At 45.3% G+C, this 27,801-nt stretch overlaps 1 protein-coding gene across 1 annotated transcript; it reads right to left on the bottom strand.

The window, feature by feature from the left end:
• Window positions 1-142: 142 nt before the first annotated feature.
• On the bottom strand, window positions 143-27,801 carry LOC139370326 (myosin-9-like). Its single transcript, XM_071109732.1, has 41 exons — window positions 27,532-27,801; window positions 21,364-21,695; window positions 20,984-21,140; window positions 20,867-20,894; window positions 20,603-20,696; window positions 20,104-20,121; window positions 18,149-18,241; window positions 17,952-18,015; window positions 17,405-17,503; window positions 16,559-16,702; window positions 16,333-16,428; window positions 15,765-16,036; window positions 15,348-15,521; window positions 14,910-15,083; window positions 14,599-14,713; window positions 14,074-14,267; window positions 13,785-13,906; window positions 13,595-13,664; window positions 13,347-13,507; window positions 13,089-13,197; window positions 12,836-12,967; window positions 12,288-12,494; window positions 11,881-12,018; window positions 11,588-11,711; window positions 11,267-11,438; window positions 10,742-10,954; window positions 10,423-10,567; window positions 9,711-9,917; window positions 9,078-9,182; window positions 8,812-8,964; window positions 8,239-8,487; window positions 7,861-8,073; window positions 7,400-7,612; window positions 7,082-7,243; window positions 3,810-3,938; window positions 3,641-3,729; window positions 3,413-3,536; window positions 2,933-3,141; window positions 2,627-2,735; window positions 1,816-1,988; window positions 143-1,421 (listed from the first exon to the last, which is right to left on the bottom strand). The coding sequence occupies exons 2-41, from the start codon at window positions 21,688-21,690 to the stop codon at window positions 1,310-1,312; spliced, it is 5,889 nt and encodes a 1,962-aa protein (XP_070965833.1). The 5' UTR covers window positions 21,691-21,695; window positions 27,532-27,801; the 3' UTR covers window positions 143-1,309.

The following is a 27,801-nucleotide window of genomic DNA, read 5'->3' as shown; positions in this document are numbered from 1 at the left end:
TTCTAGTTATACTCTGAACCCTCTGGTGGTGTACTTGAGGACTGCATGTGTGTAAATACTGCAGCTAATTTGTGGTATCGCTCCTGTTAGTGTGAGAAAATGGTTTCACTGCATCAATATTAATTAATTTCAGGGTTAAATATTGCAGTCATATCCTTTTAATATAATTGTATTGACACATGGCAACAAATTGTCAATATACCCCTCAGTTACAATTCATTAAAACAGTGAAAATTGCACATCCCCACTAGATCTTGCAGAATCTCTAGAAACTCAATAATTGAAATGTGAAAGTGCGATAACAGCAAAAAAGTGACAGAGCTAGATTAAAAGAGTATCTATTCTTCGATATGAAGTAGAATTCACACCATGTAGTATTCACTGCCACTCATGTGCAAAGAAGAGTGCCATCTAACCCACCACCATTCTCCCTATTTAGCAGAGCACATGGATCAACCCAAAGCAGTCAATAATTTCAAGAGACCAATAACTAAATCGGAGAAGACCACGCACGTTTCAGCATAATACGATTTGCAAGTGTTTAGGCTGCAGTTATGCTCAGTGTATGTACCAACTCCATTCCTATGTGACCGTTAGGTATAAAGTGCAGGCTTTAACTGTAGATGTAATAACGGTGTACAAATGTCCTAATGTGATGCAAGTACTACAATATGTGGATTAAAAGTGAAGTACTACTGTGTGCAGAAAATACCAGTGGAAAAAAAACAAAACACCAGAAGTACATGATACAACACTAATAACCCATATTAAATCACTGCATTCATAAAGAAAACACATGTGCACAGTGAAAGATGGCAGAAACAGTATCATACAAGTTCCAAGGGAAAAAGAGGTTGCAGCAGATAGTGGTGTATTCTAGCCACACTAAACCATGTCTGAATAATATACTTTTTATAATATTGAAAATGGCTGAGTAGAAAAATGGATCTGGAAAGTCACATATTTGGAACGCTAGCCTCAAAAAAAAAAAAAAAGTCACATTCATGACAAAATATAATTTGGCCACAGATTTGTTTTGCACACACGCACAAAATGCCTTGTACAGATTTCGAATGTGAATGAGTAAATCTATGAGAACGATCTCAGATGTCCGACCTGAACAAAACATATTGTCAAAAATGGACATGGAAGAGAATAGTATAAATCTTGGTATACAATTATTTGTATGATAGCAAGGATAGCTGATGGAGCAGGCAGCTATAGAATGCACTATTTAAATCCATGATAAATGTTGCATTTCCAGTATGGTCCCTGTAAAAGTTGGCTGCTCCCTCCTGTCACGTTCATCTCACTCAGGTATAGGCTTGGACGCGTCGCTGGTCAGATCCATCTCCTCATCACTGTCCCCCATGCCTGTGCGATTCATGACCCGGCGCATGTTTAAAGGCAAGTCCCCGCGCCTGCAAAGAGTAAATCAACGACTTCAGAGATATTTGGTAACAGCTTTTATGACTGTGCAATTATTTAAATACATTTTGAGATCCTTTTATGCTTGTTCAAAGTCGAAAGATCCAACACATTGTATTTCTGTAAAAAGGTGTGCCAAAAACACCATAACTATAAAAAGGCTGTTGGATTCAGTGAATTCAGAATGTTTCCAAAAGCACATTTCTGACATGATCCCTTATTCTACCCGACATACATTCTACACCTATGGAAAAAAACAGAACGTGCACCCAGGGGGGCCCCACAACCACATTTGGGAAACCCTGCTCTACACGATCCATTTCTAACAAAACCTTGTGCAACATTTCACTCTAATGAATATAGGGTAGAGGGAGGGATAGACCATACCTGAGCTTGCTCTTCAGGGTGCTGACCTCTCGGGTCACGGCGTCTTGCGACTCAGTGGCATCGTCAAGCTCCCTCTGCAGCTTCCTGCGGTTGGCGTTGGCCCGTGTCACTTCCTCCTCTGCCTCCTCCAGCTGACGCTTTAGCTGACGTGTGCGGTTGTTCGCCTTGTCTGCCTGTGGAGTACAGGCAGAGGACCTTCGATCAGTGGCTGCAAATATATGTATCCTTCATCTATGGAGGCTATACAGTGACTGTGCAAGGTGGTTCAGTGGGCTGCAGCTATACAGCATGCGGGTTTGTTGTTTTCCCAGATATAGGACAGGTCTGCACAGATTATCTGGGATATATTTATTTGCAAAATGTTTCTGTAACAGAAATCGTTTACTCCAAACGGAAAACATTGTGCAACAAAATAGAGTTTATTGGACAAATTCAGGTAGGTCCCTCTCCATTGACTTCCGTTTGGTTCCTAGAGTAAACGTTTCCGTTGCAAAACAATCTGAATAATTAACTCCCCAGATCTTTACAATAGAATTTGCAGCCGTCGTCTCGCTTGTCTGGTTACATTGCACCTGGGACTATACATACCACAGGAGGTTGGTAGCACCTAAATTGGGGAGAACTGGCTCCTAGTAATGGCTGGAGTAGAATGATATCAAATACAAACATATGGGTTTGATGCCATTCGCTCCATTCTAGAAATTCAGCAGCCTTCACTGATATACGTTACACCCATGTTGCTACTGATATAGGGGTAGGCAACTGATGTTGGAGTAGGTAACTGATTGAGTTCTACACAGAGTAGACCCACCTCTGCTTTGTACTGCTCCGTGTTGCGTCTCTCGTCCTCCACCTGCAGCAGCACCTCCTTCAGCTTCTTCTCCGTGCGCCTGACCAGCCTGGACGAATGCTGACGCTCCCTAAGAACAGAAAAAAAAGTCAAGACATAACTCATGAAGGGGTGTTTACTCCTAACCTGCTTCTCAAAATTCATTGGTTAGTCAAAGGGGAGGGACCTTGGATCCTCTCCTACAATACATTGAAAAGGAAACCAGGAGAGAGGACGTGAGGAATTGAGGAAAGACCAAGGGAGACCGTGCCAATGGTTTTTACTTACTTGGACTCCAAGTCCAGTTGTTCCTCCAGCTGCAGTATCTTGGCCTCCAGGGCGGCGATAGAGGCCTTGTATCTGGACTTCACAGTCTCCTCCAGCTCCTGCAGCTTGAGCTTCAGCTCCTTGTTCTGCCGGTCCAGCTGGGCCCGGGTCCCCTCCAGGCGCTGGGCGGTGCTGTGCTCCGCCGTCAGCTCAATGGTCAGCTGGTCAGTCTAGAGCGGAGTGTGTGGAGGTATGAACAAGACTATGCATTGAGATGAATTGGACAATGTAGTGGCCAGCCCATAACGTTAGACATGGTGTATTTGTCTCAGTGGAGTACTTTTCCTACAAATAGAGCTCTAATGACTCAGGTTGAAACACCACAAACTCAATTATTCTACAACCAGAATCCCTCTTTTCCCTTCATGTCCTTGTGACTAACCCAGATAAATGAAACACTTTCCTCGCTACAGCTCTTCTGCTTTGCAATCAGTTCATTACCTGCAGCGTGGTTCTCCTCAAGCGGTCGTTGACCATCTCTGTGTTCAACTGCTCCTCCTCCAATTCCTCCTCTAGCTTAGCGATACGAACCTCCAGCCTCCTCTTCTCATCCACCGTCAGGGAACTGAGGGTGGGGAGGACATTTTGGTTGGGAGGAAGAAAACCATGACAGAACTTGCAAATTCCATGCAAATCAATGCAATTTCATAGTGTTTCTATGAGCCGTACTTCTTAGCGTTGTGGCTGTTGAGCTCATCCTGCAGTTCATCCCGCTCTGTCTGGGCCTGTTTCTTGACTCGCTCAGCAGACGCCAACTCCTATGGAAGATGGAGAGGAGTATAAGAACATAGACAGTGGGGGTGGAGACAGTGAGCCAGAGCCCTGCAGACAGACATACCTCCCGGAGATGGATGGTGTCAGCCTCCATTGCCTTGACCTTCTTTTCGTTCTCCTTGGCCATGTTGAGGGCCTCGTCCCTGGACAGACGCAGATCCTCCAGCTCCCTCATCTGATCTTTCAACAGGGCCTGTATAGGAGAGAACCAAAGGACTGAGTCAAGTACCACACCAGACTGTAGGGCTTGGTATCCTTCTACTGAAAAAGACCGCACACTGCCTAATTTGTAGTGAGCAGTAAACTACGTTTTTGTCGGTGTAAACCTAACAGCTGTTAAACATGCCTTCAACTCATTTTTGGTGCATAGAGAAGGTTACTGTGTATGTGAGAGATCAAACCATTCTCAAAACCAGAAGCCAGTTAAAACAAAAACCCATCAAATTTACAGCTCTGCACTCAGGTAATTACTTCCTGCTAAAAGTCTGACTTGGTTTGTTCAAGGGACCAGCTGTGACCCCTCTGGTTCTAAACTCAGACCAAATCCATTAACTAGGCCCATGGTGACAAGCACCAAGTGCCATCTGATATGCATGCACCGATGAGAGCAACCACCGCCAGGGACAAGTGAACATTAACCAACTTCAGAAAAGTCACTAGGAACAAGCCTGTTCCCCAAATCCTCTTTCCTCAGCCCAGAGTACTCACTGGAAGGAAACCGCTAGCCATATCCTCACTTTCTTCCACCTTAACAGGAGACTCACTAAGCCTACATGCTACAGGAACTGTCAACCGCGCCTCAACAGGAAATGTCAAAACCAGTGGATCTGGCTTTTCCAAACTATTTTTCAAGCTCTTGATTCTCCTCACAAAAACAGCAGTGAAACCCTGCAAAAACCAGATCAGGTCTCCCAGCAGATTCACACTAGCATCACGACTGGGAAGAATCTCCCTCACACAGTTTAGTGAGAAAATTGTCAGATAAATCTGACACCCAAACAAGCTCACGGTCAGCCTGCTGAGGAACCACAACCTTAGCTACTTTGACAAGAAACATGTCTGTAAACAGACACACGAATCTCTCAACCTGCAGAAGGCACACATCTCTGCCCAGAAGGTCTCAGCTAGAGACAAGAATTTCCTGGGAGCCACCATCTAGTTTAGCAAAAACAATTTCAGGGCCCCCCACAAATCCACCGCCATCGTTTTTTTGTGTTTTTTTTCCATCAGCACTCTAAAGATGATTAACTTTACAAACTGGGCTTAACTCAAAACGCCCCTTGAGAAACTACGCTCGGGCTGCATTCAGTACAAAAAAGTGGAAAGTCATTTAATCAAGTGCTGTTCTGAATGACCAGTTGACAAAGGGAGTTAGGGAACCCTGTTAGCATGACCACTGTCCTTTAAATACGTCATTCATCACGCCATACCCACCAAGTGGAGAAAAACGCACCTGTCTGTTAAACAATCCTCGTCATCTGGGATCCTTGGGACGTCCCCCATTTGAAGTTGAAAAAGATACTTAAAGTAGGGGTTAAGGTTTGAGATGTACCAAGGAGCACAAAAAGCACTGGCCATTCAAAGTAACCTCTACCGTGTTCAACTTCTCTGCCATTTTCAACCTCCAGCATTTCTGCCACCTGCAGTAACTGATCCCTCATTAGCTTGAGGAAACCAACATCCTCTACCCCTACACAATACACTGCTGGCTCAAATGCCCCCATAGGTAAAATCAGTATGCCAAAGAAAACCAATAAATCAACTGACAAGTTAGCCATTAGCTCACCGCTAACCAAACACATGCACATGCTCCAAGCCTAAGAGAACCACTGCGAGGGGGGAAAAAAATAAATAAAAAGCAAGCCATTCACAATGCTACCAACCATAGCAACAGTTAGCCACTAGCCTAGCGCTAACAGATACTCAGACTCCCAACTGGGAAATCTAATCCTGCAAAACAGATTTTTTTTTTTATATTTAAATGCCCTAGAGTAGATAAATACCAACTGCAAACAATGTTCTAACCTCATGGCCGCCACCACAAACATTTGTTGACCAAAACCCATCAGCTGAAACTCACTAGCACTGCGCCAAAGATCTCCTAGCTTACTTTAGGTACAAACATCTGCATTGCTACCCGTAGACTTCATTGCGCTAATGCTAGTTAGCATTCGCTCACGAAACTGCCAACTTAATTCAGACAGCAAGCAGAGACAAACAAATGGTTTCCACAAGGTCATCAGATTCTGGGTTTGTAGAAGATCTTGCATTATCCTTTTAAATAAGTAACTTCATGCGTCGAGCCAACACCCCACCACATGGAACAAACATAGCTTCAAGAACATTTTGGGGAAACACGTCTTTCAGGACAGACCGTTACACAACATAGCAAATGTTCAATATAACTGAACACACCCCAGGAACAAGCCACCTTACCTTAGGTCCAGCACCTTCATGACAACTTGGTCGGCCAGTCCAAGCAGGTTATTATTTGTTCAGGTGGTGACAAAACAAATGCCTACAGAAGGTATACCCAAACTAAAAACAAAAGGCCTCGTGGCCAACAAACACAACCAGCAGCCTCAAGACAGTCAGTGTCCCAGCTGGCATAGCATCTTCACTGGCAGCACCTATGTGCAAATAAAGGCTTAGCTCAGCATCTTGACCCAGTTGCTGCTGCCACCTGGGGATGGAGTGTGGTAGTGTACCATGGTAGTGTGTTTGTCCTAAAACTAACCTTCACCCCCATAACATAACGCGATGCACAAAACCTATTATTTGGCAGGGAATACTTTTTGTAGATCATTGATTCTATACCTCAATTTGCACAAGCTGATCCTCGCCAACGGACTTGGAAGTCGTAGGAAAAATAAATTGGTCAATTAGGGTCAGTTAAAAAAGGGGAGAGTCAATGAAACCAACCATGGAAGTATAATGTCGCGAATTTATTTATTTTATTTATTTTATTTTACCTTTATTTAACTAGGCAAGTCAGTTAAGAACAAATTCTTATTTTCAATGACGGCCTAGGAACAGTGGGTTAACTGCCTGTTCAGGGGCAGAACGACAGATTTGTACCTTGTCGGCTCGGGGGTTTGAACTTGCAACCTTCCGGTTACTAGTCCAACGCTCTAACCACTAGACCGAGACTCGAACCCGGGTCTAGCGACTGGTAAGCCAACAGCTTTTAATTGACTGGAAACAGCTTGTGTCAATTACAAAACATTTCCTACATGTAGCAACACGAACAATCCTAGAAATACCAGTAAAAGCAGAGTGCCTCAAAAGGTAGCCCAAAACTCACACTGCCCTCCTGTGTGCGTGCCTCTGTATTACCTGCAGTTTCTTCAGCTGTTTGAGGGCCTCGTCACGGCCCTTGTTGGCCATGCTGATGCCTGCCTCCAGCTCTCCCAGGTCTGCCTCCAGCTTCTTCTTAGCAGCCGTGGCCAGGGCTTTCTGCCGGCGCTCATCCTCCAGCTCGGTCTCCATCTCACGCACCTGGGGAACATCACACAGATCCAAGGTTGTGTTTATTAGGTTAGAGTTTTTTTAAAATTTTATTTATTTTATTAGCATTTCTTATTGTATAAGTTGTCTGTTCCGGGTTTCAGACTGCTTTCTTCTAATTGGCATGTAATGAACACAACCCAGTACCTGTTTGACCAGCTGCTTCCTCCTCTCTTCACCCTGCTCGTCTCTGGCCTGCAGGTCCCTGTCGGACTGGGCTTTCATGGCCTGCATGTTGACCTCCAGACGCAGCTTGGCGTCCTCCGTGGCCTGCAGCTCGTCCTCCAGCTCCTCCAGCTGCACGCGCATCTCCTCCAGCTGTTGATCCATGGCACGCTTCGCTTTCTCCAGCTCGTGGACCTGCACAAGATGCAAAGAGGAATAAAATAAAAACATCTTCATTCAACAATGAGGGAGGAATGGTGCATTCACGTTTTGCGGCATTTGGAAAATGTTCCAAACTATCCTCACGATTTGCAAAACACATTGGAGGAGAAGGTCAGACTGGATTTGCATTTTTAGGAGTCTATAAGGCAGGACGCAATGAATTGAGAACTTGATTCACCCACTAGCAATAGTTCCACAACAACATTCGCGATCGGACTTACACTTTTACCAACGTCGTCCTTCGATGAGACCAGGTCATCCATCTCTGCCTTGAGGACCTTGTTGGCTCGGTCCAGTTCATCCTTCAGGTCCTTAATGGTCTCCAGCTCGCGGGTCAGAGTCAGGGCCCGCGTTTCCTTCTCCCTGGCCTCTGCCTCAGCCCGGTCCCTCTCCTCAGCATTCCGGCTGGAGATGCTCTTCTCCTCAGTCAGCATCTGTTACAGGGACAGGCGAGAAGGTATTTTAGTAAGACAGAGTCAAATCCAATTTTTTTGTTTTGATAGTGCTCGAAGCAAATATGAACCGAAAACGATTGATCTATTCATCATCATATGATGCTATAGAACCTCTATGCCATCATCACCCATCAAACAATTCACCTGGTCAAACTTCTTCTGCTTCTTCTCCAGGTTGGACACAGTCTGCTTGAGGTTGTCCTGGTCCACCATCATGTCATCCAGCTCCTGCTGCAGACGGGTCTTGGTCTTGTCCAGCTTGTCGTAGGCCGATGCCTTCTCCTCCAGCTGTTGGACCACGCCCTCCAGCTCCCGCTGCATACGTTTCTTGTTCTCCTCCGCCCCCTCCAGGGACTGGGTCTCCAGCTCCATCTTCTTCTTCATCTCCGTCAGCTGAGGATAAGGGAAGAGTATGAGAAGTTCGGTAGAAAAAGGTAAAAAAAGGGAGAGGAAGAGATGCACATGAAATGTACCGGTAGTGCCGATTGGTCAAGCTAAAGCATCAAGTCGTGTCAATACGTAAAATACATTAAATGCCTCAGACTTCATGGTCTGTATGTCCTAGTGTACAAGATGGCATAGTTCAAATCTGAATTTTGAGAAAATAGGAAGACTTCTGTAAGCATTCAGTAAGGTGGTGTAATACATGCACGAAAGGGGACAAAACTGGATAGTATTATGGAAATAAGAGGGACAGAGGAACGAGCTGGTACTAACCTGAGCTTGGAGGGTGTAGAGCTGCTTCTCCGTGTTCTTCTTGCCCTGCTCCTCTTCCTCCAGCGTCTCCCTCAGGTTGTTCTGGTCATCCTCCATCTGACGCAGACGAGTGGAGAAGGAGAGCTTCTGACGAGTTTCCTCCTGGAGGAGCGCCTAGAAAGACAACAAAAATGAGGGAAAATATGATTAGTGTGCTTTTAAGGCCTTTTCTAAAACAGCACAACATGGGTGTGTGCGCGCCTGTTGGCGAGCCTGTGTGACCGTACCTGTACATCCTGCAGTTGAGACTCCACAGTGGAACAGTCTTTAGTTGCCTTGATGGACTTGCTCTCAACCACACTCAACACGCTGTTGACGTTGTCCAGCTCAGACTAGACAAGACACAGAAAGGAGGAATTAACAGCTATTTAACCACATCCTCCAGAACCACGTCAATCCATGATCCCTAATATACATGCATATATTCATTACCATCCATTAACCCCCCCCCCCCCTTTTGTTTTTACACTGCTGCTACTCGCTGTTTATTATCTATGCAGTCACTTCACCCCTACCTACATGTACAAATTACCGACCCCCCCCCCCCCCCCCCTGTATATAACTTTATTTTGTACTTTAGTTTATTTAGTAAACATGTTCTTAACTCCATTTCTTGAACTGCATTGTTGGTTAAGGGCTCGTAAGTAAGCACTTCACTTTAAGGTCTACTACACCTGTTGTATTCGGTGCATGTGACAAATACTATTGTATAATGTTAATCTATCCATCCACCAACATAATACTTTGAAATCCCCCAAAGTGTTCTGGATACCCCATTCATTCACCCTCTTGCCTCATGTCATCCCTTTCTCCATCAGCAACAGCCAAGCCACAGTATCCAACATCCAGTCCACACCTACCTGCATCTTGGCCACCTTCTCGGCCAGCTCCTTCCTTTGCCTCTCGCTCTCAGAGTGTTTGATCTGCAGTTCCTGGACCTGGGTCTCAGCCTTCTTCCTGCGCTGCTCTGACTCGCTCTTCCCCTGGGTCAGGGTCTTCAGCTCGATGGCCAGCTCATTATGTTCGCTTTCCATAGCCTGCTTGGCTTTCTCCACTGACGCCTTGTTCTGAACGAGCAGACACATGGGCAGGAGGTTACATAGGCGGTTCTCTACCGAATTACTATAACGTACAGCTTGTTTTACTTTAGAGAAAGAGTTCATGTTCATATTGTACTGTTGGTTATATAAATTCATGCTGATGAAAACTTCAATATGAAATACAAACTATTACAGTAAAACCTTGAATGTTACATACAGGCTGACTGGTCAAATCAAGAGGCAATATAAAATTCCACCATTCATGTTAAAGAACCATATCCCCCCCCCCAACAGAGAGAAATTCCCATTATTATTATTTTCACCTTTATTTAACCAGGCAAGTCAGTTAAGAACATCTTATTTTTCAATGACGGCCTAGGAACAGTCTGTTCATGGGCAGAACGACAGATTTGCTCGGGGATTTGAACTTGCAACCTTTCGGTTACTCGTCCAACGCTCTAACCACTAGGCTACCCTGCCACCCCATGATGCCTACATATGAACAGTATAATGCAGTAAAAAGAGCCCTCACCCTCTTGGCCTGCTCCAGTTGTTCGTTGAGCTCATCAAAAGCCTGGTTGTGTTTGTGCCTCATGTCGGCCACCTGCTGCTCGTGCACTTTGGCCTCGTCCTCCAAAACCTTCTTTAGCTGGGTCACCTCAGTCTCACGCTTGGTTCTGAACAACACGACGGAGCGATTAAAAGTGGTGGAGGAAGAGGGGAATTGAGGACTGGCCCCATGTGTCTTCTCAACAGGTAATGGTCTATAACTAAAACTTGACATTTACGCATAGTAAACCACTGTCCTTCACCTCCAACTGTGTGTGTGTGTGTATGCACGCTCCCAGTACCTGAGCTCTTGTTGTGTTGCAGTGGAGTCCAGTGTGTCCTCCAGCTCAGTCTTCAGAGCCTCCAGCTCCTCTCCCAGGTCCCTGCGGTGTTTTTCAGCCTTGGCCCTCGCAGCCCTCTCCAGCTCCAGGTCCTCCTGCAGCTCAGAAAGCTGGGCCTCCAGCTCCCGGATCTTCTTCTGGGCTGTGTTCTTGGCCGCGGCCTCCTCCTCTATCCTGGAGGGTGGTGGGGAGTAAAGGAGGATGGGGGTTAGAGTGTAAAGCATTGAAATTAAAAGTCATACAAGATTATTTGATTTTACTGTATGGGCTTAAATGAAATCCTAATAAACAGCAGATCAAACTCTATCAATGGAAAGTAAAACATCTCGTTCAGGCCAACCAAATGCGGGCCGCAAGCTAATTAAATGTGGCCTTGCGTTTTTTTTCTTCATTCATGCGCTGTCATTTATAAAATGTAAAAAATACACACATCAGAAAATGAATTTAGGCCCCTTTCTCCAATCAAGCATTGCTCTTCCCCCTCACCTGGCCAGCGCAGCCATTAGTTCCTCCTCCTTCTTGGCCAGCTGGGCTCGGAGCTCAGCTATCTGGGCGTGCAGGTCAGCCATCTGGTCATTCAGCTCCGTGGAGTCCCCCTCCAGCTTCCTGCGGTTCTTTTCCAGCTCCTGACGACTCTTCTCCTCCTTCCTCAGCCGGTCTGATGAGGGAGAGGAAACCAGGGTTGTCTCAATACTACTGCTCTCACCGGCGCTTTTCAAATCAGTACAGACGAAGGATAAGAGACAAGGAAAAGTGGTTCACCTCAAACTTAGAATCTATGTCATTGTATGTCTACGGTCCACCTACCCTCCAGGTCAGTGATCATGGCCTCGTGCTTGTTCTTGAGTTTCTGCAGGCTCTTGGACTTCTCCTCCTCCTCAGTCAGGTTGGTGGTGAACTCTGAGATACGTTCCTCCAACAGCTTCTTCTCCTGCAAGTAAACAAATAACCCCACAAACCCCCCTAATTTACTCTGAATAAAAATTGGTCCATGATTACTTGCTTTATTGCTGGGATGAATGAATAACTGCCTAATTGATTATTTTATTCTTCCATCCGTCTGAAAAAAACATGCTAATGCATCAACTTGTACTACAAACCTTATTGAGTTTGTTGTTCTGGTCATCCAGCACCATGACATTCTCCTCTATCTTCTTCAGCTTGGCATCTGTGGTCATCTTCTCCAGCTGCAGCTTCTGCCTGGCTGCCTCCTCCTCATCCAGCTGCTGCTCCAGGTCCTACAGACGGACAGAGGGAGAGAGATGGAACGTTTTCATTCAGATGTTTTCACCTCAAATCCTTCCATCACTCCCTTCCTCTCCAAGTTCATTAAAAGCACCACACCCCTTGGAGGGTGAAATGGAAGGGAAAATGAAAACCAAAGGCAATTTAATAGTAGAAATCAAGTTCATATCTTTACATTTGTCTGACAAGTTGACCACAAGGCTCAATTAAAGGAAAGTTACAGTCCACCATAAATAATATATAAAACAAACAAAAAAACTACCGTGATGTTGGTCTGCATCTTCTTCCGCTCGGTCTGTAGCTGGGTGACCCTCTCCTCTTCCTCCTCCACTCTGGACTCCAGGTCGTGGAGGATCTCCTCCAGCTCCTGCTTCCTGGTGGCCAGCTTGGAGCGCATCTCCTCTGCCTCGGCACACAGCTCCGTCTCCGCCTGCAGCTGCTCCTGCAGGGCTAGCTTCTCTGCATTCAGCTGGGGAGGGAAGGGCATGTGTTAGAAACAGGGCAATGATACACAGCAAGGCTGAAATGCTGTTTGGTTTATGACGGAAGTAATTCACTCCATCCATCAACAATGTATAAGACACTAGGGGTGATTTCCTGGACAGATTAAGCCTTGGACTAAATAGCAAACTCAATGGTGACTCAGATAAATACTTTTTAGTCCAGGACGAGTCAATCTGGGAAACTACACCAATAAGACATATTGAAAAGGCACCAATTCATAATCATTCTGAGTGTACCAGTCATTACCTTACATTTGGGGCTTAGTCCAATTCATAGAAATAGAATTACTAGAAGGACCCTCCATACCTGTTGCTGCTTGGCTTCAAACTCCTGCAGCTGCTCCTCAGCTTGCTGCTGCCTCTCCTTGGTCTTCTCCAGCTCATCCTCCCTAGCCTGCATCTCCTCCTCCTGCCTGGTCACCTGCAGCAGAGGCTTCACCTGGGGGAGTAGGGGAAGAGGACGGGGACTCAAGACAATGCAAGTAGCTGAGGAGTAGGGGATGAGGTCTGCAACACTGATATTAGGATGCTCCCATATGGATTTGCAACAGTGTGTGTACCTTGGTGAAGAGCCTCCACCACTGCCAGTTCCTGAGTTTGAGGTAAGCAGCACAGTTCCTCTGGATCACCTTCATAGCAGTCAGCTGCTGCTGTCTCTTTGTAAAGGCTCTGAAGACAGAAAATAAAAACAGTTCACCAATATAAATTATGTTATTGGAATATGTGTGCATAGAATGCTCACACACCAACTAATATACAGTAGAAATATCACAAGCCAAACCTATGCAAGTTACTGCTCTAAATGACAGATTCCTTACTTGCGGGCCACGTATCCACGACACCAGGACTGGAAGCTGATGATTATGTCAGTGATCTTAATATCCCTCTCCTCCTCCAGGTGGGCCAAGACGCCGGCCCGGAAAAACACCTTACTCTGGCCAATCCGGAACAGGTTGGAATCCAGCTCCAGGGCCTTGATCTGGGAAGAGGAAGGAGAGAGAGGATGATATATTTGGGAATGACATTGGAAGACTGCTGAATGATGGTTTGTTCTGACGCCTCTTACCATTAACACACAGGCTTGTTTGCCGTCCATGAATCCCTTGGGAATGGCGTTGGGAGTGAGGATCTCATATCTGGGAAAACAGGAGACGTTTAAGGTAAGACACTGAAAAACAGTAACAGGCTAGTCTGCTCACAGTGAAGCTGATAAACAGGTAGGAGATGAGCACACAAAGATAAGTTCCCGTAGTTACCTCTGTCTGAACTCCTGGAAGACGATGCGGTTGGGGAAGCCTTGTCTGCAGATACGGATCCCCTCCAGAACTCCATTACACCTCAGCTGTTCAAGAACCAGGTGGGGCTCCAGCTTACCAGCCTGAGTGACGAAGTGAAGAGGCAGGATTTTAAATATACATTTTATAGTATATGTGCTAAAGCAAAGACCAACTGCCTGTGCCTCGTATTTATCATACATTTATTATTTAAGTTTATAGTCAAAAACACTTTGATCAATGGAAGAGTTGATGTCTGTAGACACCATACCTTCTTCTCGTGGTTGGGGATGATGCAGCGGACAAAGTTGGGGTTGGTGTTCCTGAGAGTGGTCATGAGGTTGGACAGCTGCTCCTTGTAGAGCTGGCCCACGGTGCGGAACATGCCCTTTCGGATCTTCGTGGCCCCGTGCATCCCCCCATCAGACATCCCAGCAACTTTGTCCAGGCCCACAATACGATCCACTGAGAGAGAATGAAAAGGAGCAACAGGATCATAGATAACACTTATCAACTCATCTTTCCTGCAGTTCTTTCACCATATACTTTCAGTTCAAACACAGAAAGGTTGCTGTAGTTCTATTGGCCAACACCAATCATGCATTTCCATGTACCAACAGTAGGTGACACTATTGAGTCTACAGCCCAACCCAGTTACTTTCTAGTCTAGTGGAGGTGTCTGAGGGGAGGATGCTCATAATGAATGGTTTTCATGAATTTGATAACCATCATTATGAGCCCTCCTCCCCTCAGACGCCACAGGTCTAGTCACATCTCAGTATCTCACGAGACTTACCGTCTCTCCAAAGCTCCGACACAAACTTGTCAGTGGACTGGTTGAGCAGCGTGGCCACGTTGTCATTCAAAGGGTCCATGTTCTTCATCAGCCACTCATCTGCCTTGTAGTCCACCTGGGGAGGAACCATTTTGTGATCACATAGCTGACCTGTCAAGAAGTTGTGGTATTACCAAGTCTCAGGTTCAAGATAAATAAGGGTTGCAAAACTAAGTTTCTTCAGAAAACCCAGTTGTAGGATCTCTGAAAACTTCCCAAAAAAGTCCCACATTTTACCACCCAATTAGATTCCCCACGAGTGGTAAACTGACCTTTCCAGCATAGTGGATGATGCAGAAGTCGGCAGAGTCCTTGAGTTTCTTGGGCTTCTGGAACTTGGGGTTGTTTCCCTGCTCCTGAACCACCTTCTCCACAAAGCTCTTGTCCGTGGCCTTGGGGAACCAGCACTCCTCATCCAGCAGAGCCAGCACACCAGGAGGACTGCCCTAGGAACAGCAGAGAGAAAGGTGGAGACATAAATTCAGTGCATGTTGGTTTGTGCAGGACATGCTAACTTTAGGGGATATTGACTTGCATTGGTTGTGAAGAAAAAAATGCCTAAGTTTGTATTTGGTGACAGCAGCCAGGTAAACAACCATCGGCTGGATTGCTGTTTATGCTTGTTCAAAGACAACGTGTAATTTGGAACAGAACAAATCACATAAGCCTCAGGTCCATTAGTGAAGAGGTGGTAGCGGCAATATACTTACATGCTTCTCGATGAGGTCGATGCAGGGCTGCAGGTCCAGGCCGAAGTCGATGAAGCTCCACTCGATGCCCTCCCTCTGGTACTCCTCCTGCTCCAGGACGAACATGGTGTGGTTGAACAGCTGCTGCAGCTTCTCGTTGGTGTAGTTGATGCACAGCTGCTCAAACGAGTTCAGCTACAGGAGAAAGCGGGGAAAAGACAGAAGGTACACATGAATTAGACAGACCTTGTTGGTGGGAACTCAGAAATGCAACGTTTATCTTAATGCGAGAAGCAGTAATGATGTCCACGCACCATCTAAATAGAGATAAAGATGCATTTTGAAAACAAATTGACAATCAATGACCACTCACACCAATACATTGTTTTGTATTCAATGACCAACAAACAAACCCCTTTCCCACGATCTTCATCTCACCTCAAAGATCTCAAAGCCAGCTATGTCCAAGATGCCGATGAAGGAGGCTCCCTGTCTCTTGGTCTTGTCCAGGGCCTTGTTGATCCTCATCACCAGCCAGCGGAACATCCTCTCATAGGAGGCCTTGGCCAGGGCCTCCACCGCAAACTCAGCCTGCTCCTGGGTCTGGGCCTTCTGAACGTAGTCCCTGCCCACCTTGATCCTGGGGGACAGGATGGCCCGGGTGAAGTCGGTCACGTTCATGCCCAGCAGGTGGCACACTTTCTGGGCCGCTGAGGGAGAGAGAAAGGGGTGGGTGAGTGGTTGGTGTTGGATGAATGGAGAACGTAAGGGATTGTCGAAGCCATGAAGGAGGGTTGCAGGAGACAAAGTGTCATTAAGGACCCAAGTTGTGGAGTAGAGGGTGCACACTTTTGTTCCAACCCAGAACACACTTGATTCAATGAAATCACAGAGCTCTTCATTAGTAGAAACAGTTGAGTTACTGACGAACTAAAACAAAAAATGAACCCAGTACCGATCCTGGGGGAACCCCAGAAATGATTAGTGAAAAACAGATGTAAAGTACCTGTGTCATCAGGCATGGAGGCCTGGTCAGAGTTGCGCTCCTTCTTGAAGCTCATGTTACCCAGCTGGAGAACGGCGGACACAGTTTTCAGAAGACCTGATGGAGTACAAGACCATCAATCACAATTTATCAGTTATTTACAGAAATTGCATTGATCTTGAAAAAGCTATTTGAATACTGTACTATTACAGGCTAAGAATCAGGTGTGACAGAGGGGAGTTTGTACCTATCCGCTCCTCCTCTGGGATGCTCATGACGTTGAAGGCGTCCATGGTCTCCACAAAGAGGTCACGGTCCTGCTGACCAGGGATGGTCACGTTCCCGTGGGTCAGGAACCGGTAGTTCTTGTAGTCCTCCAGACACAGCTCAGCTGGTTAAAGAGAAAACACATAAGCCATTATAAAAGGAAGATATGGTCTCCCGGGTGGCGCAGTGGTTAAGGGCGCTGTACTGCAGCGCCAGCTGTGCCACCAGAGCCTCTGGGTTCGCGCCCAGGCTCTGTCGTAACCGGCCGCGACCGGGAGGTCCGTGGGGCGACGCACAATTGGCATAGCGTCGTCCGGGCTAGGGAGGGTATGGCCGGTAGGGATATCCTTGTCTCATCGCTCACCAGCGACTCCTGTGGCGGGCCGGGCGTAGCGCACGCTAACCAAGGTTGCCAGGTCCCTCCGACACATTGGTGCGGCTGGCTTCCGGGTTGGATGCGCGCTGTTCCTCTCTCCCGAGCCCGTACGAGAGTTGTAGCGATGAGACAAGATAGCTACTAACAATTGGATACCACGAAATAGGGGAGAAATGCTTTAATTATTTCAAGTTATAAGGCTGGCTTCAAGTAAAGTGTTACTGGATATAATTTGATTTAAAATCAAAACTTATTTTACATTATATTAATAATAACGGCCGGCATGTTAAGAGCGTTGGGCCAGTAACCGAACGGTTGTTGGTTCAATGTACCCTTGAGCAAGGAACTCATCCTATTTGTTCCTCCAAGTCACTTTGGATAAGAGTTTTTGCTATAATGACAAAATGTAATAATTAATTAATTGTAAAAATGAGTTTGTTGGTCACTCACAGCGCATTTTGTCCCCAGCTCCTGTGAGCATGTAATAGAAGATGTGGAAGGCTCGTTCATCCTTAGCCTGCCGGATGGCTCTGGACTTCTCCAGCAGATCTGGCAACATGGTTCGTCAAGAAAAAAACAACCCACCACAGACAACCAATAAGTTGTGGAATATTTGATGTTAAAGCTACAATCCATTGTTGCTGCACCTATTTCTGGACTTAGTGATATATACCCATTGATTCTTGAAGAATAACTTAAACTGCCTCATTAGCTTAGCTATACTGCCGTGCACCCCCAGAACCCAAAATATAAGCTTGTTTGACTCCAAATGTTTGTAAACAAATGTAAACGTTAAACACTGTATAGCTTCAAGACATGGCTGACACTAAAATGTTGCCATCATGGATGGTCAGTCCTCACACCCATAGCTCTAGCCATGAATTTGTGTGTGTTTATTTATCCAAGCCCATCCCTCAGCTTTTTCAACTAACGATTCTAGCTTGAAGGCTGTACATGTCCTTCAAGAACTATGAAGACGTATTGATCAAAAGGATACAAGTTTCAATGTTGGCTCCCACAATATATCCATTGACGTCAAAGTTGATCCGGATAAACTTCCCCTAGAAAGAGAGAGAAGGCGAGATTTGTCACTTGTATGACCAGGTGGCAGTGGATCCAGTTACAGTCAATAATGGTCTCGTCATTATCGCCACCACATAATTGCGCAAAGACGAAAAAAAAGAAGGTTCTTACGAATCTGGAGGAGTTGTCATTCTTGACCGTCTTGCCGTTTCCGAAGGCCTCTAGGATGGGGTTAGCCTGCAGAAGTTGTTTCTCTAGCTCCCCCTGGTGAAAAAACATATAGATGCAGTATATTCACAAATATACTCACAGGTATACCAAATGTTATCATTATGGCAGTAGGATGGCAGGATGACTCAACATGGGCATTCATGCAGTAAGATGCTGCAACTCCTTAATTCATCGCTGCAAGCATTGCATTTCATCTTGGCGAGAAGCATTGGGAGCACCCACTTGACTCCATGCATTTGTCGTGGAACTATAGCCATGTTATTCACACGTACACTCAGCGGCCAGTTTATTAGGTATGACCATCTAGTATCGGGTTGGACCCGGGGCATCAATTCTACAAGGCGTGGTGTTCAAATGTTGCTCAATTGGTATCAAGGGACCTAATGTGCCCCAGGAAAACCCTTCCCCAAACGATGACACCACCAGTCTACCGTTGACGCCAGGCAGGATGAGGCCATGGACTCATGGTGCTATGCCAAATCTTGACCATCAGCAGGACTCAACAGGAACCAGGATTTGTCGGACCAAGGAATGTTTCGCCACTCCTTAAGTGTCCAGCGTTGGCGATTGCGTGCCACTGATCGGAGTGGAACTCCGTGTCATCGTCTGATGAAATAGCCCATCCGTGACAAGGATGGAGGAGTTATGCATTCCTCCGTTTTTTGCCTGTTTGTGGCCCTCCTGTTAACTTGCACAATTCTTGCCATTCTCCTTCGACCTCTCATTAACAAGCTGTTTTCACCCACAGGACGGCCGCTTACTGGATGTTTTTTGTTTGTCGCACCATTCTCCGTAAACCCTAGACACTGTCGTGAGTGAAAAGCCCAGGAGGCCGACCGTTTCCGAGAGACTGGAACCGGGGTGCTTGGCAGCAACGATCATACCACACTCAGTCATAGGTCACTCGTTTTGCCCATTCTAACATTCAATAAAACAGTAACTGAATGCTTCAATGCTCATCTGCCTGCTTTTTATAGCAAGCCACAGCTAGTTGACTCACTGTCTGTAGGAGCAAACCATTTTTCGTGAATGTGATGGTGTACCTGAAACTGTCCCGAGTGTATATTGCCTTAGATCAGTTATCATAGACATAAATTAGCAGGTGTGCATAGCTTTAAGCAGTAAACAGCAGGATATGCTACCATTATGAAACAAACCAAGAAAGTATGACCCCAGGGAAGCTATAATTTCCAAATAAACCCCCACACTCATTCATGTTAAATATTCCACATTCCGACACACTCTCCCGTCCCAACCACAAGCCCAGCCTTACAAGCATAAAAGATAAGCACTTAAAGTACATTCGAGACAGTCGTCAAGATCCCAAGACAGCACACAGGCATGGAACACCCAAAACAGATAAATCAGCTTTTGTTGTTGTCCACTTGTTCTAACACCAACCAGATGAGGTGGACAAAGGCCAGGGAGTGGGACAGGTCAGACAAACATGATTGGGTTACCCCTTCACTACTAATGTGGCCTAACTCATGAGCACTTTGCTGATGGCTAAACACAAAACTTAAATTTGATTCTAGGGCTGTTTTTACACAGCGTCCCAATTCTGATCTCCCCCCACTCCATATCAGATCTTTTTCAGAGCTGATCGGATTGGTCTTTTGACCAGTTAGTGAAGAAAATAAAAAAGATCAGAATTGGGCGGCCTGTGTCAACAGTCCAAAGCATTGTTACTTGATCTGCTTTACTATGCAGTCATTTGAAATATCCCGCAGTACTCTTTTTAGCCTAACACTTCACCACACCTCAAATACATCCTTTCACCTGTACATTACACCACCACACAGCTTGCAGACAGACTGCAGTTAGTAGAACATACATGTACATCGGGGGGGGGGGGGACGCTGGCAAGCGGGAGAGATGGCGAGCGATTAACTCACATGTGCTAACGCTGCACCCTAGAGATGGGAACGATGGATAAGAGAAAGAGTTTATCACAAGTACTAGCCTACAGTGGTAAAACAAACTAATACAGTGTCATGCAACAGTCATTACAGTCCCATCCAATGTCAATGGGCTGTATTCAACAACCTGAATTCAGGAAATGGGCCCCTATTCATAAAGCGTCTCAGTAGGAAACAGTGCTGCTCAGGGATCAGGTCGCTCCGTCCATGTAATTTCGCTCATATTGAGAGCTAAAATGCTAAAGCTGATCCTAGATCAGCACTCCCTCTGAGACGGTTTATGAATACTGGCACTGGTGACTACAGGGAAGTGAGGCAGGCAGGTCCTGGCCTGAAACAGGAATGTTAGGGACAACTACCCGGAATAAGTACAGGGGGATGAGAAAATGAGCAGCAGAACAGGAAAACTACAGAGGACAGAGAATGGAGGTGTAGGAAGAGGGGGAGTGAGGTGAAAAGGAGGGCTGGTACTGACCTGGTCTTTCTTTGACTTAAAGGAAGAGGCAACGTGTGCCAGATACTGGATCACTTTCTTGGTGTTCTCAGTCTTTCCAGCTCCCGATTCTCCTCTGCAGGAAAGGAGAGAGAAAAAGGGAGGAGAGAAATTAGATAGAAATGAGAGCAGGAGGGAGAGAACAGGAGTTGCTGATTGAAGGAAACAGACGGCAAAAGACATCTCATCGGAGCTAGACAACAAGCATAAATAAAACAGGGAAGATTGAGCAGAGACATAGCTTACGTGCAGAGGATGGACTGATCTTCACGATCTGAAATAGAAGACAGAAAATACATGTGAGTGTGTGCGCGCGTCACAGGTGTGTATGTGGCACAGGTGTGTGGCATCACATTCTCTCACCCTGCATCATACTCCTGTAAGCGTTGTCTGTGATGGCGTAGATGTGAGGGGGCATCTCGTGTCTCTTCTTGCCCTTGTACATCTCAATGATGTTCTCGGAGTAGATGGGAAGGTACTTGTAGGGGTTGATCACCACACAGAAGAGGCCAGAGTAGGTCTGAAAGTTACAAGAGAAGGGACTGAGCACACAGGCAACACTAACCATCTATACCAAGTTACAAAACCGTTACAAAAATCAGTTGTCCAGAGTGCTGTGTATTTATCAGAAATGTAAATTGTTCTGGATAAGGGTTTTCTGTATACCTGTGTTATTTTACACGTATTTATGTGGATTCTGTCTTTATGTCAATATGTGCATATGAAGCATGCAAAACCCTCACGTAGATTAGGCCAGAGTAGTAGCGGTCCTTGAGGTTGTGCAGCACTGAAGCCTCGTTCAAACACGTGAGCTCGGCCATGTCCTCCACCTTACTGAACTTGGGAGGGTTCATCTTCTGGATATCGTCCTTGTTCACAGTCACCTTCTTGCCTGTCTCGGCTAGCTCCACCAGACACTCCTCTCCCTTCTCTTCCTTGACGGAGCCGGCCACGAACCCCAGCGTCTCCGAAGGGATCCATACGAGCTTCTTGGTGGCCCAGTCGGCCTGGTCTAGGGGGTTGGCGACCTTCCCACTATCTCTGTAGAGGAACTTGTCCGCTTCCGACATGGTGACTGTAGGACGAAGACAATAACAAACAGTAAGACCACCCAGGAGGTAGGCTGGAGAAAGGAACGTGAGCCAGAACATAGTGGCTGTAGAGCAGAGAGGAAAAACACAAGACATGGAAACACCCAGTGAAAAATAAATTGATGATCATGGTTTGGCCCATGAGTTTGTACTGAACACATGACCGGATTTATCGAGTTCGGCTTCTCCCTGTACAATAACTGATTTGTTTCTGACATGGCTGTAGAACGGATAGGGAAAATAGGACAAGTGTCCAGAGGAGGAAAAAAAAATGCAGACATGCTGAGCTAACCTAAGATTGTTACTATTTTGGTCGAAATGCCATACTTTAAAGTGAGGGGCAACCACAAACAGCATGCAGGTGCAGTTCAGACCAAATGAGTAAAAGGTACAACTCAACTGATGTAATTATTTTGGTCATACGGCGTCCCATTCCTTGGATTTAGCACCTTAGAGACGACGTTAGAGTGAAATGTTTAAGTGTATAATTCACTCAACCTGTCTAAGTTCAGGTCATATGCGCAGCATGGACCTATATCAAATGACTGTAACCATTTCAGAACAGGTGATCATTGTTGAGAACGCTGAACATGAGCTTGTTCTACAATGTTAAACATGAGATTCCCATTTGCTGAAAATGCATTGTTATGCGTGACATAAACATGTGTTACATGAAATGGGCTTCTCAGGAATATTTGCCATGTATGAGAGGACGCTCACACACCCCTGCAGGCACACGCTCGCGCACGCTAGAGGTTGTACTATGAGGATGTATTATGAGGATGATCCTCTGTAAGCTTGGTAGATTGTCCCCATGAGACATAAGAGGCGTTATGGACTGACTTTGGCCAAGCATAAACTGGATCAGACTAAATGGGTTGTGACAATCAGGAATTGTGCATGCACACGTCATTGGAGTCACACACACAAAACCAGTGACACCTTTCCATCGTGACCTTTGGCACTTACAAGCTGGTCTTTCTCACTCCTGCTGCTCCCTACATAGAGATGGGCACTTCTCTCCCACAACTGTTCCATAGATGCACCTTAACCTTCCCCTTGTCTTCCTGTCCCTTAATAACCAAAAACAGAACACTCCCGTTATAGCTTGATGCCTATGCTCGATGAAGTTGACAACATCGAAGGGTAGTACTACCTGAACTTAGTCTAATAAGAATCGCTTGGTTTGTGTGTTGTTGCAAAAAAAAATGTTGCTACGGTGTGCCATAACGAATGCACTCCAGCTGTCATGTATTACATAACATTGTCTTACAGACAAGTAAAGAGCGGTGGACCAGTCAGAGGAAGACAAATGAGGGCTCCCTAACTTCCTTTGAAGGGGAACAGAAAACAGGACAGCCAGTGAGGAATGTCTGGAGCAAGTTTAGACAAACATTTCATTATACTCAGCCACCACTCCCTTAAGAACAGACACCATGGCTCTTTAAGAATACCTTCACTCTTCAGGTTAAATTGGTGAATACACAGACAGATCCACATCTTAACCTACTACTTCCCCCTTCTATCCTTGGGCCTGTATTCATAAAGCGTCTCCGAGTAGCTCTAGTGCTGATCTAGGATAAGGGCCCACCTGTCCATAAGCTTATTCAATATGATCCAAAAGGCTGATCCTGGATCAGAACTCCTAGACTGAGGCGCTTTATGAATACAGGCCCAGGTATTCTAGGTCAATTTCTATTTCTATCTGCTTGCGTCTCTAGCTATGACCCTTTCAAGGGTGTGTGTGTGTACATACTCATGGCCTCAGGCTACAAGTACAGACTAACACCCAGTCGTAACCAGTTTTTACCTCCATGATAACATTGTAATTACATTCCAGGTGAGATCATTATCTTTAGGATTACATAACTTGTACAGGGTTGCCTTGTCCACCATTATAATTCTATGCCTCTTAGGCTGCATTTACACAGACAGCACAATTCAGAACTCCCATTTTGTCTTTTGACTAATTGGATCTTATTTGAAAAGATCTTAAGTGATAGTTCAAAAGACCAATAAGTGGAAGAAAGATCAGAATTGGATGTCTGTGTAAACGCTGCCTTATACTGGTTGAAGGCTAATGAAGCTGTGTCCAGATCTATCAGCATATATTTTAAGGTTTTCTCCTGCTTCCAAGCAAAACATCACCGCGTGTTGATCATGTACCCATAGTGCCAGAGGTGGTGACACTAAACAGTGTTGTGTTTCTAACCCATGTCCCCCCTATAAGGGAGAAAGTGTGAAATAATAGGGACAGAGAGAAAGGGGGATAGAGAGGGACAGAGCGATAACATCCAGCTGGATAACATCCAGGTGTCTAAGTTCATTATGGGCTCAGACTGATGCTCTGATTAAAGACAGAGGGGGATGATCACCTTAAGATCTGTGTCCATGCTGTTGGCTGCCCACTACATGTGCAAGCAGGAGTGGACTACTAAACCAGAGAAAACCAGTGAGTAGACAGCTGAAAAATCAGGACTGTTCCCACTCATGATGACCCAGGCATGCTAGCCTGATCCCAACTCCTTGTCACTCAGACCGAAAAATGACACTGACTGACAAGAAGTTGGCACAAACAGATCTGGGAATCAGGCTGATCTCATGTACATAAGCCCCATCTGAAACACATAGGAGGAATGGGTTCTCGTGGGAGACATGAGGAAATGCAGACAAGATGAGAATGAGAGACTTTCACATGAACGTGGGTTTTCAGCAACAAAGTGCAAACTGTGGGCCAACTTCCACAGGAAGTTGCGTGATATGGTGTTGCAGTGTTGACACATGCATTTCCTGAGGGTCTTATTGCCCAACTTCAGTCTAGAAAAGGACACAACTGACATCCACAATTGATGGTACCCATTGTCATACAGTGTTAAGGGGATCAGAGTGTAAGCCCATGCAGTGGGCTGTGGCTGTCAAGGATTTCCTAGTCACCTTTCAACTCGTATGACTGGCTTGCCAACTCAAATGACTAGTGTGTCAATTAAAAAGGGCAATTACACCACTTTCAACCTAATTTCCATCATCTCCAGCACAACACCAGTGTCCATCTACATATTTGAAAAATGCACATAAAGTTTAAAAGTCACTGGAGATAATGATTGAGGTTGAAAAGTGGCAGAATTGCCCTTTAACACAACTCCTTATCCATTCACTCGAGGGACCTCGGCATGGTTCGTCTTGCAGTTGCCCAATTAGATTAAAGTACTTGAAAAACAAAGGTAAGAAAATGAGTCCTAAACCAGCGGGAAAAATAAGAAATGTATTTGGCGGCCTGGTAGCCGGTTAGGAAACCCTGTTATAAATCCTGTATGGCAACTCATCCAACTCTGCTACCAACCAGTGTCATTTACCTATGTTATGCAGTCATTGTATCTCAAAACTGTTGTCAGACAGCATAATAAAGTCGTACAGCTCAAGCTGTTGCAGATGGCGGTGGCATGTGATTGGCTGTTAAAAGGGCAGGGGGAAGCCAAGCTAAAGACTGGATTGAATGGAGGCCAAGAACACAAGTGTGTAGAGAGGTGTTGAAACGTGTTGCTGAGGACAGCAGGGCAAGTCTGTCAGAGCTAGACATTAGCCAGTGGTGACCTCAACACACCTGGTTTTAAACAAACAGCATTTTGAAAAATCGGTCAAATACTAGCTGGGCTTAATTTCGTGGCACAATGGAACCAATGGCATAGTCCCAACAGTGCAAACATCACCCATCTGGCACTCCAGGTAGGCTTAATGCCCCCCTATTTAAAATCTTGACTCTTGGGAAAATGTAAAATGTAAATTTGGGACACTCCAATTAGTATGATGTTACATTTCGTATGGTATGTATTAATTTGTGGATGTCCATCATCCATTTCATGTGCTGTTACAAATTTAAATTTGTTGTTAGCTAGGTAACTAACGTTAGCTGGGTTTAGGGGGTTAAGGTTAGCCAACATGCCAAGTAGTTTCAGAGTAGCTAAAAAGTAGTCGGAAAGTTGCTAAAACTGCCCGTGATGAGAACACACAACCTTTGGGTTACAAGAAATGCGCTTTATACTTCTGCCCGCTCAACCACCCTACTTATTTTTTTTGTCTTAAATAACCTTGTGATACGTAACTATTTTAACTTTAACTACGCAAGTCAGTTAAGAAAAAAATTCTTATTTTCAATGACGGCCTAGGGGAGGAACAGATTTTTTACCTTGTCAGCTCGGGGATTCGATCTTGCAACCTTTCAGTTACTAGTCCAACGCTCTAACCACTAGGCTACCTGGTGCCCTACTATACCAAATGTAACATATCATACTAATTTGCGTCCCCCCCGGATTTACTATGTTACGTGTAGTCTGAGACCAGGCTGTCTCTTATCATCTAGTTAATGCAGGTACTAGGAGAGGCCGGCATTAACAGTGTTAGTATCTATAATAAAATGGGTGGGGGAAGTAACTAAGCAAGATGGTAGATATGATTGCAGAATAGCTATGCATGTACTAATCATATAATTCTATTTTAAGGTGTGTATGGTCTAGTCCCCAAGGAAGGACTTGATTCCTACCAGGAACATTGCATTCTGCTAAAATAGCTTGGAGACAGCACAGTGTCCTGAGTAGGACATTCACTGAACTGAACACAGGTTTGGCTCAACAGTGGATAGTTGAATGCCACACCTTTACCATACGAAACAACAAACACGAGACCCAGTATTTCAGGTGCCAAAACCATTTGAATGCGAGTGTGTGCAAATTGTGTATCCTTAGGGCAGATCCATATCAGGGCGTGCGTGCATTTTGTGCTCCAACCAACCCTCCAAGCCATGGTCTCAAATTACAACTTCAAACCAAGACAAGCAAACATCAGATACATTGGCAGTGTTGAGCAGTGTACTCCATTTAGTCCAACTAGTAATTTAAATATTTAGTAGGCAAATGTATATTTTTCCACATCAGACCTGCCTAATTCTCACTTGAAACATGGTTTGTTTAATAGGCTAAAATATACCTTTTACATTTTCTGAAATGTCAGACTACAAATTTAAAGAACAAATCACTTTGGGGTCATATTTAATCAAAGTGTATTTTAGCCTTCAGTTGAGTAAACCATGTGTTTTTTTAGGGTAGCTTTAGTGTAGGGTAGCTCACCTTCTTTCAGTGTGAAATGATTGGTAGCTTAGTGAACTATATTTTCAGCGTAGCTTCCCGAAAACAGTAAATTGGTCAACGTAAAGTGCACTACTACAGGGTTGATGGCTGTGGTTTGGAATAGCCACCAAGTTCGGGAAACAGAGCATAGGATTGGACATTGGCTGGGTGTTGTCATTGTTAATTACTTACCATGACAAGGTGAAATAATCATTGTTTGTATAGGTAGCCTACAATTGGCTTACCCTTGCAGATGCTGCTATCCAGGTTAGCGTTACTCAATGGCTAAAATCAAACTGCAACAATGCAAGTTTGACGGGACTAATGTGAAATGACTAGAAAGAGAGTATAAATATTAAATCCCATCAACTAGCAATGTAACGTTAGTTTGCAATCTTTCCAAGTGTCCCTTCGTTACTACCACCGACTACGTTCTCACCTGAAGCAGTGACAAGGCTACCTTGACGTCGAGTAGTGCGGATGCTGCTGGACGCGTCACCTTTCGATCTACATTCGCGATAAAAACGCAAAAGCGCACATGACACAGAACTAATAAAAAATAACCTACTTGTCTGTCGTCGTTCGTAGAGTTCCCCGCAACAGACCTCGAAGAGAGTACTAACATATTATAAACAGATCTCATCCCACGAGGATTACGGAGGGACCGACTGATAGGTAACCTTGATTAAAAACAACTTACCTTCTACTCGGGTTGTAGGCACTACGGGGTGAATTCGTTTGCTCTACCGGTTTCCGTGTTTTCAAAGGCAACTTCTTCCGCGCGACAGCAAACTCAAGAAACCCTACTGCAGATTATTTCCTTCTCAATTATCTCCCTTTCTGTTGTCTCTGCGCTGGGCGTGACTGAAATGGGGTGGACATATCTAAACTATGATCCACCCACTCTATCATTCACAGGTGAGAAAGGTCTGACTGCGACCCGTGTCCTCGCCAAGACGAGGTAAGAAAC

This window comes from Oncorhynchus clarkii, chromosome 17 (assembly GCF_045791955.1).
Source record: "Oncorhynchus clarkii lewisi isolate Uvic-CL-2024 chromosome 17, UVic_Ocla_1.0, whole genome shotgun sequence".
Classification (NCBI taxonomy): Eukaryota; Metazoa; Chordata; class Actinopteri; order Salmoniformes; family Salmonidae; genus Oncorhynchus; species Oncorhynchus clarkii.
The sequence above is the reverse complement of the archived record's forward strand: the minus strand, read 5'-3'. Positions and strand labels throughout refer to the sequence as shown.